Here is a 16015-nt window from a genome sequence, read left to right as displayed (position 1 = left end):
CTACATGGAGGGTTGGTGTCCCTAAACCCCAAACTGTTCAAGTGTCGACTATATATGTATGTCAAGATATTATGTTGTACAACTTAAACTTATACAGTGCTGTATGTCAATCATATCTCAATAAAACTGAAAAAAACAGAACAGAACGCTCCAAATCCCATCTAACATGAAGGGCTCTGGGAGGTTAAGTGAGATAATACATTAAATCATGTAGATATGTACCTGGCATATAATTTTAAGCTCTTTGTTTTTATAATTATCATTGACTAGTCGAATTTAATGAGAAAGATAGTGTTACCTTTTTAGATACTAAAATGTGATATTTGGACGTGCTTGAGATATGCTTACATGGAGACAGTCTTCTAATCTTTTACCCCCAAGTTAAATGGGGAGCACACCTCCCTAACACAGCCTCAAGTACGATCAGTCTAATGTTTTCCTCGTCTCTCAAACACCCCTGAATTTTTTAATCAAAAATAAGTATTTTGGCAACAAATTGTCTCATTGTTCTTTATGAATTAGTTTTTTCATCCTGGCTAGATGGTTACAAAGTTGAGGCCAGCAATTTTATCTTCTCTACCTCTTTATCCCTGTACAAGTGGAACACAGGTAGGGGTTCAGTATGTATTTATCCAGTGGATCAATTATATGGAGTAAAGCAGCTCAGAAATCTGAAGGTGGTTGATGAACAGGAACACGATTTTTAGGCCATAAGGGCTCTGGGGCACTTACCCAGGTCTTCATTTCCATTGCCTGGTGCAGGAGGATTGTGGCGAGGGAAACGGTGTTGATGGGTGTTCCAAAGGTAAAGACGTCGATATCAGAATCCTTGTAGGTCTGCAGGGGAGGAACAAACAGGCACTGGCAGATGTGCCCATGGACTGAAGGCCTTGGCTCTGACAAGTGATTGTAAAACATCAGTGAAGGCAGGTGTCAAGGGAGGGGCAGGCTGGGGAGAAGGCATCCAGCTGCCATCAGGTGGAGCTGACCCAAGGGACAGACAAGAGAAGGAGTGAGTTGACAGGACTAAACTCTTTAAAAAGCATTTGCAAAGGAAGCCATGATGAGTATTCCAGAACATTGCAGAAGGAGTCAAGAAAGAAATTACTGAGTACCTACCAGGCACAATGCCAACTGCTAAAGACACTGCTGTGTCCACTTTCAAGGAGTTAAGAGACCAACTAGGCAGGGCAAATGTGGTACAATTTAAGGGTATAAATGCTATAATGGAAGCAAGTACAAGGAACTCTGGGAGTAGAGAAGAGGAATCAGCTGAGACTATAATAAGAGGAGTTAGTCTCTTGAAAAGAGAGAGGAAAGGCAGACCAGGCAAAGGCCAGAACTGAGGGTGAAAAGTCCAAATCGTCCTAGATGGTAGGTCTGTTGAGCACATAGTAAGGGCAAAAGATGGGCAAAAGATGAAGCAGGAAAGGCAAGCAGAGGCCTCACCAGGGAGGGTATTTTAAACCAGGAAATTCAAAGAAAGCACAAAATGCCCACCTCAACACTCATCGTGTTGCTATTTGCAAACGAACATGAGCCAGAAACTAGACACCACTGGTTTCCTGGGAGCAATTACCCCACACCTGAGTTCCCTGTCTAGGATGAATACAGATATCCTATGCTATATAAATTCTCACTCTTTAAACTGGGGAACCAAATTGAGATGGGGCTGGTATCCCTTACTATCTGCATTCTTGTTTTTATTTCATATAATGTAGTATTCCTTATTATCAGAACTTCCTGCCTTGACCTCGGAAGCACAAATCTAAATATAAACCAAGGGTTGCAAATTCAAATACCTTCAGTGCTCAAGTAAGAAGCAGTAAATGAGTGAAGAAGGCCAGGCATGACACAAAAGGGCATGGTGGGGACTACGGCAAACTGGAGCACGTGCCCCCCATCTAAGCAGGGCAGTGAGTCAACCCTGGATTCTCGCCACAAGGGAGAAATGACCCAGTGTAATGATAACTTTCAGTGTTTCAGAAGCTGGCAGAAATTAAGACGTTTTGGTAAAATATTCTGACTTTTTGAATGCCCAGGGTAGGGTGGAGTCTGCAGGCCTCCTCTTTGGAGCCCCTGCTCTGAAGATGCTATTAGGAAACTATTAGAATGGGACCATACAACTTACCAGGTAGGGGATAAAGAAACAGACGAGGCTCTGGTAGAACGCATCCGCCATGGAAATCCAGAAAGTCAGCAGGTTATAGCACTGCCAGGAAATAACACATCGACAGTAACCACCATCAAAGCAAGCCTCTGTTCTTTGTAAGCGACTTTCTTGTGCACGGCTGGACTAGACAACACGGCACTTACAATGCTTCTTATCTTAGAGGCAATAGAATGGAACGATTAAGAGCATGGGCCTGGGGGTGACAGACCTCAGGTCAAGTTCCAGCACTGTGTGACCTTAGTGAAAGTCACTAAACTTCTTTCTTTGAGAATTGTTTCTTCTTCCTTAGAAAGTAGAGAAAAACACCACCAACTATTCCCTTGGGTTTCAAGAGGTCTAAATGCAACCGTGCTTTGGTAGCTAGTAAGGGCTCAGCTACCAAATATATTACCAAATTATTACCAAATGATAATGAATGATTATCGTTCATTAGCACATTGTTAGTGCTAATACGAACTTGGTAAGTTTAGAGATTCTGAGGTTTCTGAATAGCATCTGAAAGAGAACTCTCAATCACAGTCCAGGGTCACAGGTTCCCAAGAGCTCAATGGCTTCAGAGACAAGCTTTCTCATTGTGTGCTTCACTCTTCTTGCCTTCCCTGGGAAAAGTGAAACTGTTCACATTGTATGTTTTTGCCACATTAACTTCTTTTAATGTTAGTTACTCCAGGAAGACATTACGCAGCTAGCTCGCCTCTGGGAAGGAGACAGTTAGAAGGGCCCAGGATGTATGCGTGCCATCGCCCCGTCTCCCTTGCTTGAAGTGCTGGGGTCGCTGTGTTGCTCTCCACCTGTCTCTGGGTTAGGATGGGGCTTGGTTCTTCACTGGCTGTCCCCAAAATACCACCAGCTCTCAAGCACCACATCTGGCTTTGCCCTCCTTTTCCCCAGGTGCAAAGGTACCCTTGTGCATATCGACATCCCTTTTCCCAGAGCTCCCCCTTCGAGGCAGTCAGGTCCCCTCTCTGCCTCCAAGCTCCTGGCCCGTGTCTGTGCTAGTCGGGCTGCCTGCTGTCTGACTTCTCCAGATCATTTAGGGCATCAGTGTGGCCTCTGCGCCTTGTAAGAGACTGTTCTAATGGGTTTAGTCCAGGGGTTCCCAAACCGAGCCTTGGGCGTTCTGTTGAAAGCCTACAGACAAAGACCAGATAAGGGTGATGGGATCTTTCTGTAAGCCCTCTTCCCCTTTAACTAGGGCAGTCCTGTATTAATGTGTGATGTAATTAAGAAATAACTGAAAAGAAAAATACCCACTGGTCTGGTCCATCACCTTCAACAGCAAATGAGAAACAGGCCAGAAACAGGGAGCAGCGTTCCCAGGTCACATGGGAGGTAAGTGGCAGAGCGGTGACCGGAACAGAGGACTGCCAGCCCAGCACTCCTCTGACACCTCAAGGGAGGAGCTGGAGGTCATCCCCCCCGCCTGCCCGGGCCCCTTACCTCAGAGTTCTGGCCACTCTTGTACAGCTCAGGCAACGCCAGGAGCGTTTCCATAGAGATGTCTTTATCGAGGACTCCGAAGACAAGAGGAGGCAAGGAGGTGAAGAAGAGATTGAAGAAGATCAACTGCCAGTAATCGATCATGGTGGAGCCAGAGAAACCGCAGAAGAACTGGTACCAGAAGAGCAGGTTGACGTAGCCCTGCAGGCAGAGAGTGCGGCCTTGTGAGTGAGGACGCGCGGGCAGCCGGGTCACCAGATGCTGCTTAGGAGCTCTGACAAGTCCCTACTCAGACTGGGAGCTTCAGTTTCCTTGTTTGTGACAGGCAAGGTTGTATAAGGACTGGAGGTAATTTTCATCCCTTAGATTCTACCATTACCACTTCTACTACTACTACTAACCTCCTTTAGGGCCTGAAAGGAATTCCACCGACTTGTTAAGTATACGTTGTTAAGAGCATAGGTTTTTGGAGGCAGAGAGGACTGGTTTTGAATCCCCAGTTGGGTCATGTACTAGCTTGAGTCACACCCCAGTTGGGTGTGACCTTGGACAAACTGCTTAACCTTTCTGAACGTCATCTTGCCATCTTTCACATACGATTAGTAGTACCTAGACCATGACATGTGATACCAAAAGGCAGTAGTTGTGATTAGTAGTAATGGTAAGAGGAAGGGACGCTAGAAAGACTTGATCGTGGGCAGGAAGGCTGGCGGGAGGATGGCTTCATGAGGAGGTTGACCTCACAACACTTGCCTCATGGTCACACAGCTCAAAAGGTGAAGAAGAAAATCTTATGCCTAAGTTGCGTTAGGCTTTCGAAAGATCTTTCCACCCAAGACCTCCTCGCCTGAGAAGGGCTGGGTCACTGTTACTATCTAACATACTGTGATGTGGTTTGGTGACTTGACCAAGGTCACAGAAGCAGCCGGTCCTGAGATTAGAACTAGAACTTCTCAGCTCCACGTGGCTGGGGCACAGAGGGGTGAACGATGTTGTAAGGAATCTTTCAGCAGGTTTGTGTTCAAGCTAGAATTCTCATTCCCTAATTGCTGGGCCAGTGTTATTTTTAAAAGCCTCTCTGTTTAGTATTGTAATACTACTAGTAATATTAACATTCTTATTAACACCACGATTGTTAATTTGTGACAGGTGTGTGACATACTATATTAGTATATACCACATTAGTAGATGTACAATATACATAATTTGTCCCATCAACCTAGCAAGATTAATGTTATTGCTAATAATATCATTAATACTATATTTATATATTATTAAATATGATAACTTGATAATAATATTATTTAACATTATCTACAAAGAATCTGAGGCTCTGAGATACTCAGTTACTCCTTGCCTGTGTTCACAGCTAGGAAATGGCACAACCAGACCCTGAGTTTTCAAAGCTTCCTCCTCAACCACCCCCAAGACCTCTTAGTCCCGTTTTTGGATTATATAATAACAATGCTGACTGAGATTCTTCCAGCCAAGGAACTCCATCCTTTGGCTTTTCTGCCAAGATGACTAATGGGAGGTTTCCTGGCTCTGAAGGAGACCCCGGTGCTCTGAGACACCCTGGATGGACCCTGCATCTCTCTGAGGGCCGGGCTCCCCTCCATTGCTGCTCTGGGGCTTCAGGTCACCCCGCTCCCACTCCAGTCCCGTGATGCTGTGAGGGCTTTTCTCCTATGAGTTTTGGTTAAGTTATTTCTCAGAGGAGGAGATTTGGGAAGGAGAGGGCTTGGTCTGTTTCCTGTGCTGTAGGTAGGTTTGAAATATACTATGGGCAGACACTGAGTCCCCAAATCAACATCACCCACTTGTGCTCTTGACAGGATTGGTTTAAGAAGAACCAAAGTGCTAAAGTCTCCTTGATACTAGGGTTCAGCAACTGCATGAGGCTTTGACTGCTTGTTTTTTTTTTTTTTTGGCCCTTTGAGTACCTTGCCTTGCTTCTTCCTCTGCAGCTAGCTGGGTAAGACAATAACTCTTATCTCCATGTACACACAGGCAGCTTGAGTGGCTCAGATGGGGTAAGTGACTACACCAAAGTCCCTCTGCCAGTTGGGGCTGGAACTGTGACTTGAGGTTGTAGAACCTTTGGACGCCAGGGCTGGAAGTGACGCCATCTACAGGCGAGGCCAAGAATAGCAACGGCAGCAAACACAACAGCAACAGAGACTCCGAAAGCGCGTCTTATGTGCCAAACTCTGTTCCGACCCACTCAGTCCATCTACCATCCTTATGAGGATATCACTACTATCCTCATTTTACAATTGAGAAAACTGAGCCTCAGAGAGGTCAAATCATGGGGCTGGGGTTACAGACTAGTAAGTTACAAAGCTGGAGTCCAGACCTAGATGTTCTGGCTAAACAATATGCTACTAAACCACCAATGGATCACTGAAGACATCAAAGAGGAAATAAAAAAATACCTAGAGACAAAAGACAATGAAAACATGATCATCCAAAACCTATGGGACGCAGCAAAAGCAGTTCTAAGAGGGAAGTCTATAGAAATACAATCTTACCTCAGGAAACAAGAAAAATCACAAATAAACACCTAACCTTACACCCAAAACAACTAGAGAAAGAATGACAAACAAAACTCAAAGTTAGTAGAAGGAAAGAAATCTTAACGATCAGAGCAGAAACAAATGAAATGGAGATGAAGAAAACAATTGAAAAGATCAATGAAACTAAAAGCTGGCTCTTTGAAAGATAAAATTGATAAACCTTTAGTGAGACTCATCAAGAAAAAAAGGGAGAGGGCTCATATCAATAAAATTAGAAATGGAAAAGGAGAAGTTACAATGGACACCACAGAAATACAAAGGATTGTAAGAGATTACTATACACCAATAAAATGGTCAACCTAGAAAAAATGGACAAATTCTCAGAAAGGTATAACATTCCAAGACCCAACCAGGAAGAAACAGAAAATATGAACAGAACAATCACAAGTACTGAAATCGAAACTGTGATTAAAAATTTCCAACAAACCAAAGTCCAGGACCAGATGGCTTCACAATTGAATTCTTTCAAACATTTAGAGAGGAATTAACACATATCCTTCTAAAACTGTTTCAAAAAATTGCAAGGAAGGAACACTCCCAAACTCATTCTATGAGGCCACCATCACCCTGATACCAAAACCAGACAAACTTACCACACATGAAAAAAATTACAGGCCAATATCATTGATGAACATAGATGCAAAAATCCTCAACAAAACACTAGCAAACCAAATCCAACGATACACTAAAAGGATTGTGCACCCTTATCAAGTGGGATTTATCCCAGGGATGCAAGGACTTTTCAATATCCACAAATCATTGTGATACACTACATCGACAAATTGAAGAATAAAAACCATATGATGATCTCAATAGATGCAGAAAAAGCTTTTGACAAAATTGATCACCCACTTATGATAAAAACTCTCCAGAAAGTGGGCATAGAGGGAACCTACCTCAACCTAATAAAGGCCATATATGACAAACCCACAGCAAACATCATTCTCATTGGTGAAAAGCTGAAAGCATTTCCTCTAAGGTCAGGAACAAGACAAGGATGTCCAGTCTTGCCACTTTTATCCAACATAGTTTTGGAAGTCCTAGCCATGGCAATCAGAGAAGGAAAAGAAATAATAGGAATCCAAATTGGAAAAGAAGATGTAAAACTGTCACTGTTTGCAGATGACATGATACTATATATAGACAATCCTAAAGATGCTACCAGAAAACTACTAGAGCTTATCAGTGATAAAGTTGCAGGATACAAAATAATGCACAGAAATCACTTGTATTTCTGTACACTCACAACAAGAGATCAGAAAGAGAAATTAAGGAAACAATCCCACTTACCAGCACATCAAAAAGAATAAAACACCTAGGAATAAACCTACCTAAGGAGGAAAAAGACCTGTACTCTGAAAACTATAAGATGCTGATGAAAGAACTTGAACATGACACAAATAGATGGAGAGACATACCATGTTCTTGGATTGGAAGAATCAATATTGCCAAATGACTATACTACCCAAGGCAATCTACAGATTCAATGCAATCCCTATCAAATTACCAATGGCATTTTTCACAGAACTAGACCACAAAATTTTACAATTTGTATGGAAACACAAAAGACCCCGTATAGCCATAGCTATTTGAAAAAGAAAAACGGAGCTGGAGGAATCAGGCTCTCTGACTTCAGACTATGCTACAAAGTACAGTTGTCAAAATACTATGGTACTGGCACAAAAATAGAAATATGGATCAAAGGAATAGGCTAGAAAGCCCAGAAATAAACCCACACACCTGTGGTCAGTTAATCTATGACAAAAGAGGCAAGAGTATACAGTGGAGAAAAGACAGCCTCTTCAATAAGTGGTGCTGGGAAAACTGGACAGCTACATGTAAAAAAATGAAAATAGAACATTCTTTAATGCCATACACAAAAATAAACTCAAAATGGTTTAAAGACTTAAATATAAGACATGACAGCATAAAACTCCTAGGAGAGAACATAGGCAAAACATTCTCTGACATATATCATACCAATGTTTTCTTAGGTCAGTCTCCCAAGGCAATAGAAATAAGCAAAAATAAACAAATGGGACCTAATCAAACTTATAAGCTTTTGTACAGTAAAGGAAACCATAAACAAAATGAAAAGACAACCTACATACTGGGAGGAAATATTTACAAACAGAGTGACCTACAGGAGATTAATCTCCAAAATATACAAATAGCTCATGCAGCTCAATATAAAACAAACCAACCAACCAGTCCAAAAATTGGCAGATCTAAATAGACATTTCTCCAAAGAAGACACATGGATGGCCAAAAAGCACATGAAAAGATGCTGAACATCACTAACTGTAAGAGAAATGCAAATCAAAACTACAGTGAGGTATCACCTCACACTGGTCAGGATGGCCATCATCAAAATACCTACGAACAACAAATGCTGGAGAGGGTGTGGATAAAAGGGAACCCTCTTGCACTGTTGGTGGGAATGTAAATTGATATAGCCACTATGGAGGTTCCTTAAAAAACTAAAAACAGGGCTTCCCTGGTGGCGCAGTGGTTGAGAATCTGCCTGCCAATGCAGGGGACATGGGTTCGAGCCCTGGTCTGGGAAGATCCCACATGCTGCGGAGCAACTAGGCCCGTGAGCCACAACTACTGAGCCTGCGCGTCTGGAGCCCATGCTCCGCAACGGGAGAGGCCGCGATAGTGAGAGGCCCGTGCACCGCGATGAAGAGTGGCCCCCGCTCGCCGCAACTAGAGAAAGCCCTCGCACAGAAACGAAGACCCAACACAGTCATAAATAAAATTAAAAACAAACAACATTATTTCACACGAGTCTTATTTAAAAAAGCAAAACAAAACTAAAAACAGCTACCATGTGATCCAGCAATCCCACTAGCCCAAGGTCTTGGGCTTTTAATACCACGTCATTATACTGCTCTGCCTCTTCTGCTCTACCAGGGATTTTCAGTTAGAGACATATGTATACCAGTGCGACTCCAAGTGTTGTTCATGGACCTGTGTTGACCCAGGAATGTTTGTTACTGGTCCATGATGAGACAAGTAAAGAAATTGAAAGAAAGCATTTAGAAACTTGTATAAGCAATTTGACAGAGTAGTTTGTCTGTTGAATGTAATAGTAAACAATTTGGACTCGTGTTAAAAAAAAAATAGTGTCTTATCCCAGGTTCCTGGCGTGACTAAACTCCTTTTTCTATGTCCTGATCTACACTCTTATGTTTCCTTTATAACTTGCCTACTGCCTTTGTGTTTTTACTGTAAATCTCTTACGGTTGGTTTTGGAATTAGATACAATGTATGCTATAAAATGATGCATAAACTTCCTGAAATATTTCCTGTAAGGACTCAGGTTGTCAGACATCTCCTCCTTGGCCAGGAAACTGATTAACTCATAGTTAAATATCCTTGTCTTTCAGACCATGGTTTAAATGCTATTTTCTTCTGGATTGATGAGGATAAGAGTCTCCTGGTGATATGTCCATAGCACCCTGGCCTTACTCTAGGGAGATGCACCGAAGAAAATGTTTTAAAAATTTTAATTTCTTTCCCCCACAGGAGTGCTTGTCAGTCTTTAATGTTCATATGAATCGCCTGGGGATCTTACTCACAATGAAGATTTTGAGTTAGTGGGCCCGGCGTGCAGCCTGAGGAGCTCCATTTCTAATGAGCATCGAAGTGAGCTAATGCTGGGGGTCCAGGAACCACACTTTGAGATTTATTGAAACCAGGAGGTGACAAACTACATTCTGCATGTCAAGTCCAGCCAAAAATAAGGTTTTACTGGGACACAGCAACAACGATGCATTGGCATATTGTCTATAGCTGCCACAGTGGAGCTGAGTCGGTGCGACAGAGGCTATACGGCCCACAAAGCAGACAATATTTATGAGCAGGCCCTTTGCAGAAGAAGTTTGCTGAGCCCCAATTTAGACCGTAAGCCTCATGAGAGTGGGGACCATGTGTGTCTAGATCTCTGCTCTTATACCCAGTGCCTGATAATGTTCCCGACACAGCAGATGTTCAATAATTATTTGAACAAACTAAGTACATCTTGGTGGTTCTATTGTCCTCACACGCATCCTGGAGTTTTAACATGAACGTGTGTTTCCTTCCGCAGGTCGTGTTAGGACCTTGTGCGTTTCCACTTGCTCTGCCTGGCTGGAATCTCTGCACCCCGGGGAGAGCGCATTGAACCCCATGATGGCATCGCTGAGACTGGGCGCCTGTTTTTCCTCCCAAGAAGCTACAGTGCAGTAATTAATTCATTGTTCGCATTTCAGAGCAGGCAGGGTTTTAATCCCCTCTGAAATTGGTTTCGGATATGGAAGTCATAGTTCTCCACCCTCTAATTGCAAAGGGGAGATAATACAGCATCAGTATCGCAATTTCCATCCCGGTATTGAGCTGGAAATAAATATCATTTAAGCTCTGAAAGCATGGCTGGCTGGAAACGTTTCCTTTTCTATTTCACAAATTTGATGCAGAGAAGAGGTTGTGCTTATTCAAAAGAATGATTCTTTTGGAGGCAAGGAAAAAACATTAAACAGGGGCATTTTGAATTCTAACTACACAGTCCTTCTGGTCAAATAGAGACTTGTTTGCATGGACTTGCTGAAATGGTACCATCCAGTGTACGGAATTTACATTATTTTTTGTCATGCTGCTTATTTACATATACATTGAACTTTGCACAGAAATGCTTATTCCCGAGTCAGGGTAACTGTGACAGTGCCTGAAAGCAGGCCTGGGAGAATGGAGTGAGAGGAAAAAATATATGCCATTTTGTAGCTGCTACTTGGCTACTGTGTTTCCCTTCCATCACTCTGGTCTTAATCCTCCCTTTTTCCTTATGCAAAAAGGAATTAGATTCTATTTGGAGTCTCTTGGGGATTATTCAAAGGTCCTCAAGCTAGATAATGAAAGACGCAGGCCCTGTTCTCTCCCTTAGTACAGCAGTGCTCTGACTTCTTCCTATGCCCATTGTTAATCAAGGGCTTTGCAAACAAGAGCCTCTGACAGTTTTAATACCTCAGTTGGTGTGTGCCTGCTTTGGGCCCTTATCAACAAGACAAAAACACACATATCTTTCAGAGAAACAATAATACCTTCAAATGATTGTATAGTGGTGCTACGTTTGATCCAGAGCTCTGATGCTAAATCCTCTCGATAATACTTCTAGGGACAAGAGAGAGTCCTAGTCTCCCCATATTATTGATGAGGAAACCAAGGCTCAGAGAGTTGAAGTAACTCTTTCAAGTTCACACAGCATACTAGAGTCAGGCAAGACTAAAACCCAGATGGTCACCCTGCTCTAAACATTTTTGCGAATAGATACTGTCTTTAGAAGTCCTTGTTGGGAATGCTGGGGATGTTGAAGTGATACACAGGGTCTTGGGTGGAAGCCCAAGATCCTAAACCTTACCCTTCACTCTCCTGAGGGTCAGGGTGCTGCTTTTGCATATCCGGGTGACTCTATCTGGGGAGGAAACCTAAGCTACAAGTTAGGCGAGTTGTTCTTCAAATCCTTCTTCTTTGCAGTCAGAAAAGAAACCTCATTTATGGAGGCCCTCTAGGAGTTACAACAGCAGCAACAATGATAAAAAAAAGAATGGCTAACTTTATAGGGTGATCACTAAGCGCTAATCACTTTCTACACAAGCTGTCAATTCATCCTCATGGCAAGTGTGTGAGAAAGGTACTATTACCATCCCCATTTTACAGATGAGGAAACTAAGGCGTGAAGCCATTACCAAATACAGGAGCCTCAATTTGAACCAAATCTGATCTGACTCCAGAGTACTCACGCTGCTTCCTATGTGCCAGGTACGTGCCAGACAGTATTGCCAATCTTGACGATAATCTCACCAAATAGTACTAGCCCCATTTTATCAAAGATGAAATTGAGGCCCAGAGAACTGAATTATCTTGCCCAAGGTCACTGAGCTAGTAAGGGACAGTTCCAGGATTGAAAATCCAGGTTAGCCCGACTTATTTCCTTACATAGAGATGCTTTGTCTATTTCAGTGGGGAGAGCTGGCTCCTCTGGCCAGGACTCCCAAGGCTCGGGCGGGCGGTTACCGCAGGGCTACTCACCACGTTCTTGTAGAAGTAGTACACCACCATCCTGGCCAGGCGTGAGTAACACCAGTGTCCGTGCACAAGCAGCAGCTTCTTGAGGTGTCTGAAGCGGGAGATGGCAAAGTCGCTGGACATGACGGCCTGAGAGGGCACAGCAGACACATCAGCTTCCGTTCACAGCTGCCAATGCACCGAAGAGGCTCCCTCGAGGGTGCTGCTCTGTTCTGGGTCCACAGCCGGAAGGGTCTAAAAGACCCTTTGTCACGTGCAGCACCCTTGGGTGGCTTTATGGACTCTGACACCCCATCCTCTCCTCTGGGAAATGCAAACCCCACTAGAATCCAAGGAGGGCAGGTCAGAAGGGACCAGTGGTCTGGTCTGGCCCTTCACCTCCTTCCACTTATCCAATAAGCCTTTATTGTGAACCAGTGCGTGTTGGGCACCATCTAGGGATGTGATGGTTGACCAGAGAGTAGGGGCTTCCATGCAAGTGATCCTCAAACCTCTCAACACCCTTGGCCACCCACCAAGGCAGGCCATTTGCTCCAGTCTCATGTGGAGCTGATGGATGGATAGCTCTTCCTTTCCATGGAGCTGAAACGTGTCTTTCGCCCTTGGGATGACTCAGAACAAGGCCCAGTTCATAGTACTTTTTTAGAGTATGAGGTTTGGACGTGCCTGGTTATAAATCCTGGTCCGAGTCTTGGTCAGGGCGTTTAACCTCTCTCAGCCTCAGTTTCCTCATCTGAAAAAGTGGAATAACAATCCCTAACACACAGGGTGGTGGCTGCTGAAATTAATTGGGACAATAAGCGTGAAGTGCGAATAGAGTGCTGGCCTATGGTAGACACTCACAAGGTGACGGTGTTCGTTCCTCCCCACCAACAAATTTAGGCACCACCTAATGTCTGCACTGGTGGTGGGAATACAACTGGTAATGGTTCAAAACCCCAAGGTGGGGTCTGTCTTAATGGGGAACATTAGCAGCTGAAGTTAGTATGCTCGTTCCAAGCTGAATTTGAGTAATTTTGGTACACTTTTAAGGTATACCAAGCAACTCATAGGTCCATCTAGCCATCACGACTAAAATGGCAATTGAAAAATATTTTGCGATGTCCTTACATCTGTCACTGCTCACAGAGGGTGTTGCAAACTTGGATGTGGGTGGAGGTTACAGGGAGGAAGCATGGAATCAGGGGAAGGCTTTGTTTTCCCTGAATGGTTGGGTACTATTTGGCTTTAGAATATGGGTATCACCAGCTGTCTATAAGAAGCCAAGCATCTTTGATCACTCTCTTTATTCTGAAGGACTGGGCAGTAGGGATGTGGTGCTGGAGGTTATGTACAGGCAAGGGTATCTGCCTTTCAGGTGATAATTCTGCAACGCTCTTCAGTAGAAATTCCTCCAACACTGTGGGGAATTGCTTAAGCCACCAATAAGGATAAAGGAGAGTAAGAAAGTAACAGGTAGAGTTGAAGTAAATGATACCTGCATGCCTTCCTGTCCAGAGATGCCAATCCCAACATCAGCAGCTTGAATCATGCTCACGTCATTTGCTCCATCACCTGAAAGGAGAGAGGTCATGAGATCCTGGTCCAACTGCTATGTGACAATGAGAAGTTTTATACAAGTGGCACTAAATTGTCCCTATTTTGTGCATAAGTGAATCCTTTTAACATTGCTCTGAATAGTCCTATAGGAAGAGTCATTGCTACAGGCATTTAGCCTGACAGATCTTTTCTTCTTTGGACAAGAAGCCCTACTCTTTCTTTATCATTTACCAAAGATTTATTGTGTCTTTTTTTTAGGTACAATGTTAGGTATTGGGAATACAGTGGTATGTGAGCCTTGGGCAGTGCTTTTCAGTTTGCCAAAAAGGCCTTCACAGGTGTTACAGTGGGCTTCACTGAGAAGCAAATGGAGAATCTGAGCAACACAGGGACTCGGCAAGGTAATAATCCAGGTAATGAAGGGACCTGGAAGCACTGGAACTAAGATCTTTCTGTTTCCACGGCCAGCATACCTCCCCTCACTCAGTAGAACTTATACTGACCATATCAAGACAACTGGAATGCCGGACTGCTAAATCATCAGAGATTGTCAATGGTGCCCAAGGACAGAGACAATGTTCAGTGATGTTTCTAAATATAGGAACATGGGATTGACTCATTTTTTAGGTTGAGGTACAGTGAGTCACCTTGAGTTCCCAGTCAATGAATCAGTTGTTTCAGGAAACTGGAGGTTAGGGCATGGAAATACATACACACACATGCCACCTTTTATACTAGCACCGTCAAGCAGATTTTTCTGTGATAGAAATGTCCTATATCTTTACTGTCCAATTTGAAAACCATTAGCCCCCTATGACTACTGAAATGTGGCTGGTGAATTTCTATTTAATTTTAAATTTATCTTTAAATAGCCACATCTAACAGGTGGCAACCATGTTGGACGGCACAGCTCTAAACAGTGAGGGCTTCCTCACAAGCCTGGCTTTTCCAGACTATGATGCCTTACCCATCAGACTAGAGTTTAGCAAACTTTTTCTGTAAAGGGCCAGATAGTAAATATTTTAGGCTTTGTGGGCCAAGAAGCAAAACTGAACAACTGTTCCTGCTGAGAGGCAAATAGTTTTTACACATTTTACCATTAAAAACACAAAAACCATTCTTAGCATCTCTACAGAAATATGCACTGGGCCAGTCTCAGCTTGAGGGCCATGATTTGTAGACTGAACTGCCTTCATCCTTCTCCTTCTCCTGGCGCCACCTGTTTTTCCAGTGGGTTCTTATAATAATCTGCAAGTCAATTTATATGAGATATTAGAGAGAATATGGATTAGGGGGAGAAAATTTTCTTCTCCTAATTATCTGGCAACAAAATTCATTAAGCTCAAAAATTTTGTCAGTGTAAGTTGCTGTTATTCTTCTAACGATGATTTTTTTTTTCCTTGATAGCACAGCAGTGCATGATTTTCATCTTCCCCATGGCAGAACAAATCCACCCTTTAATCTCTTCTGTTAGCAAAGCAGTGGAAGCAGAGGTGTGGAATCCTGCTATTTCTTGCCCTGCTGGTTTTGTTTCTGCGGCTGTGGCAGTGAAGCCAGTCCCTCACCTCTGGGAATCAATCCTGGGCTATTGCCTTGAACGTGTTTGAAGGTTTGAAGAGGACAATTCAGGGAATAAAATTAGGATGCAGTTGCTAAAGCTCTGCTCCCTCTATTCTTTCTGCCCACTCCTTTTTTTTTTTTTTTTTCTGGTTTTGAACTGCTTTTACCTGAAGACCAGGAGAAAAGGAAAAAAAAAAAAAAAACACCCACCAATGTAAAGTAGGCCCCTTATTTGAAATGCCAGGAAAGAAAATCTCTTTCCATGTCTTTGTAGGAGGAAGAGAACCTGAACCATCTATAAGAATGTCCTTAAACGAAAGTAACGTTTCCCATGTGCTCGGTATGCGCTGGGCACGGGATGGAGCTGAGTAAGACTGACATTGGCCCTCCATTCAAGAAACGTCTGGTCTCCTGAGCAGCCCAGCACTGAAGGCGTAACAGTGCTGTGGAACTCTGTGGGAGCCCACGGAGTAAAGGAACATTAGGCGGGAGTGGAGGAGGTTTTACAGAGGAAGCGGCTTGAGCAAAGGTCAGGAAGCGAGAGAGGACAAGGCTCCTGGAGAATGGAAAGCAGCTTCATGTGGTTGGGACATGGACTGCTGAATGTTGGGGGGAGGAAGGTGGCTGGAGAGACAATGGAGCCCAGATCGTGAAGGTTCTT

The 16015-nt window shown here is 43.5% G+C and overlaps 1 protein-coding gene across 1 annotated transcript in view; it reads right to left on the bottom strand.

The window, feature by feature from the left end:
- ATP10B (ATPase phospholipid transporting 10B (putative)) overlaps nucleotides 1–16015 on the bottom strand; it is a 116531-nt gene that overhangs the window by 16486 nt on the left and 84030 nt on the right. Inside the window, exons 16-20 of the mRNA XM_036845539.1 lie at nucleotides 13733–13809; nucleotides 12259–12384; nucleotides 3614–3814; nucleotides 2132–2212; nucleotides 733–837 (exon numbers count right to left, since the gene is read on the bottom strand). Of these exons, the coding sequence (XP_036701434.1) occupies nucleotides 733–837; nucleotides 2132–2212; nucleotides 3614–3814; nucleotides 12259–12384; nucleotides 13733–13809 (590 nt within the window). The remainder of the gene's footprint in view (nucleotides 1–732; nucleotides 838–2131; nucleotides 2213–3613; nucleotides 3815–12258; nucleotides 12385–13732; nucleotides 13810–16015) is intronic.

This window comes from Balaenoptera musculus, chromosome 3, assembly GCF_009873245.2.
Source record: "Balaenoptera musculus isolate JJ_BM4_2016_0621 chromosome 3, mBalMus1.pri.v3, whole genome shotgun sequence".
NCBI classification, from domain to species: Eukaryota; Metazoa; Chordata; class Mammalia; order Artiodactyla; family Balaenopteridae; genus Balaenoptera; species Balaenoptera musculus.
Note: the sequence above shows the minus strand (reverse complement) of the source record. Positions and strands in the feature narration are given on the sequence as shown.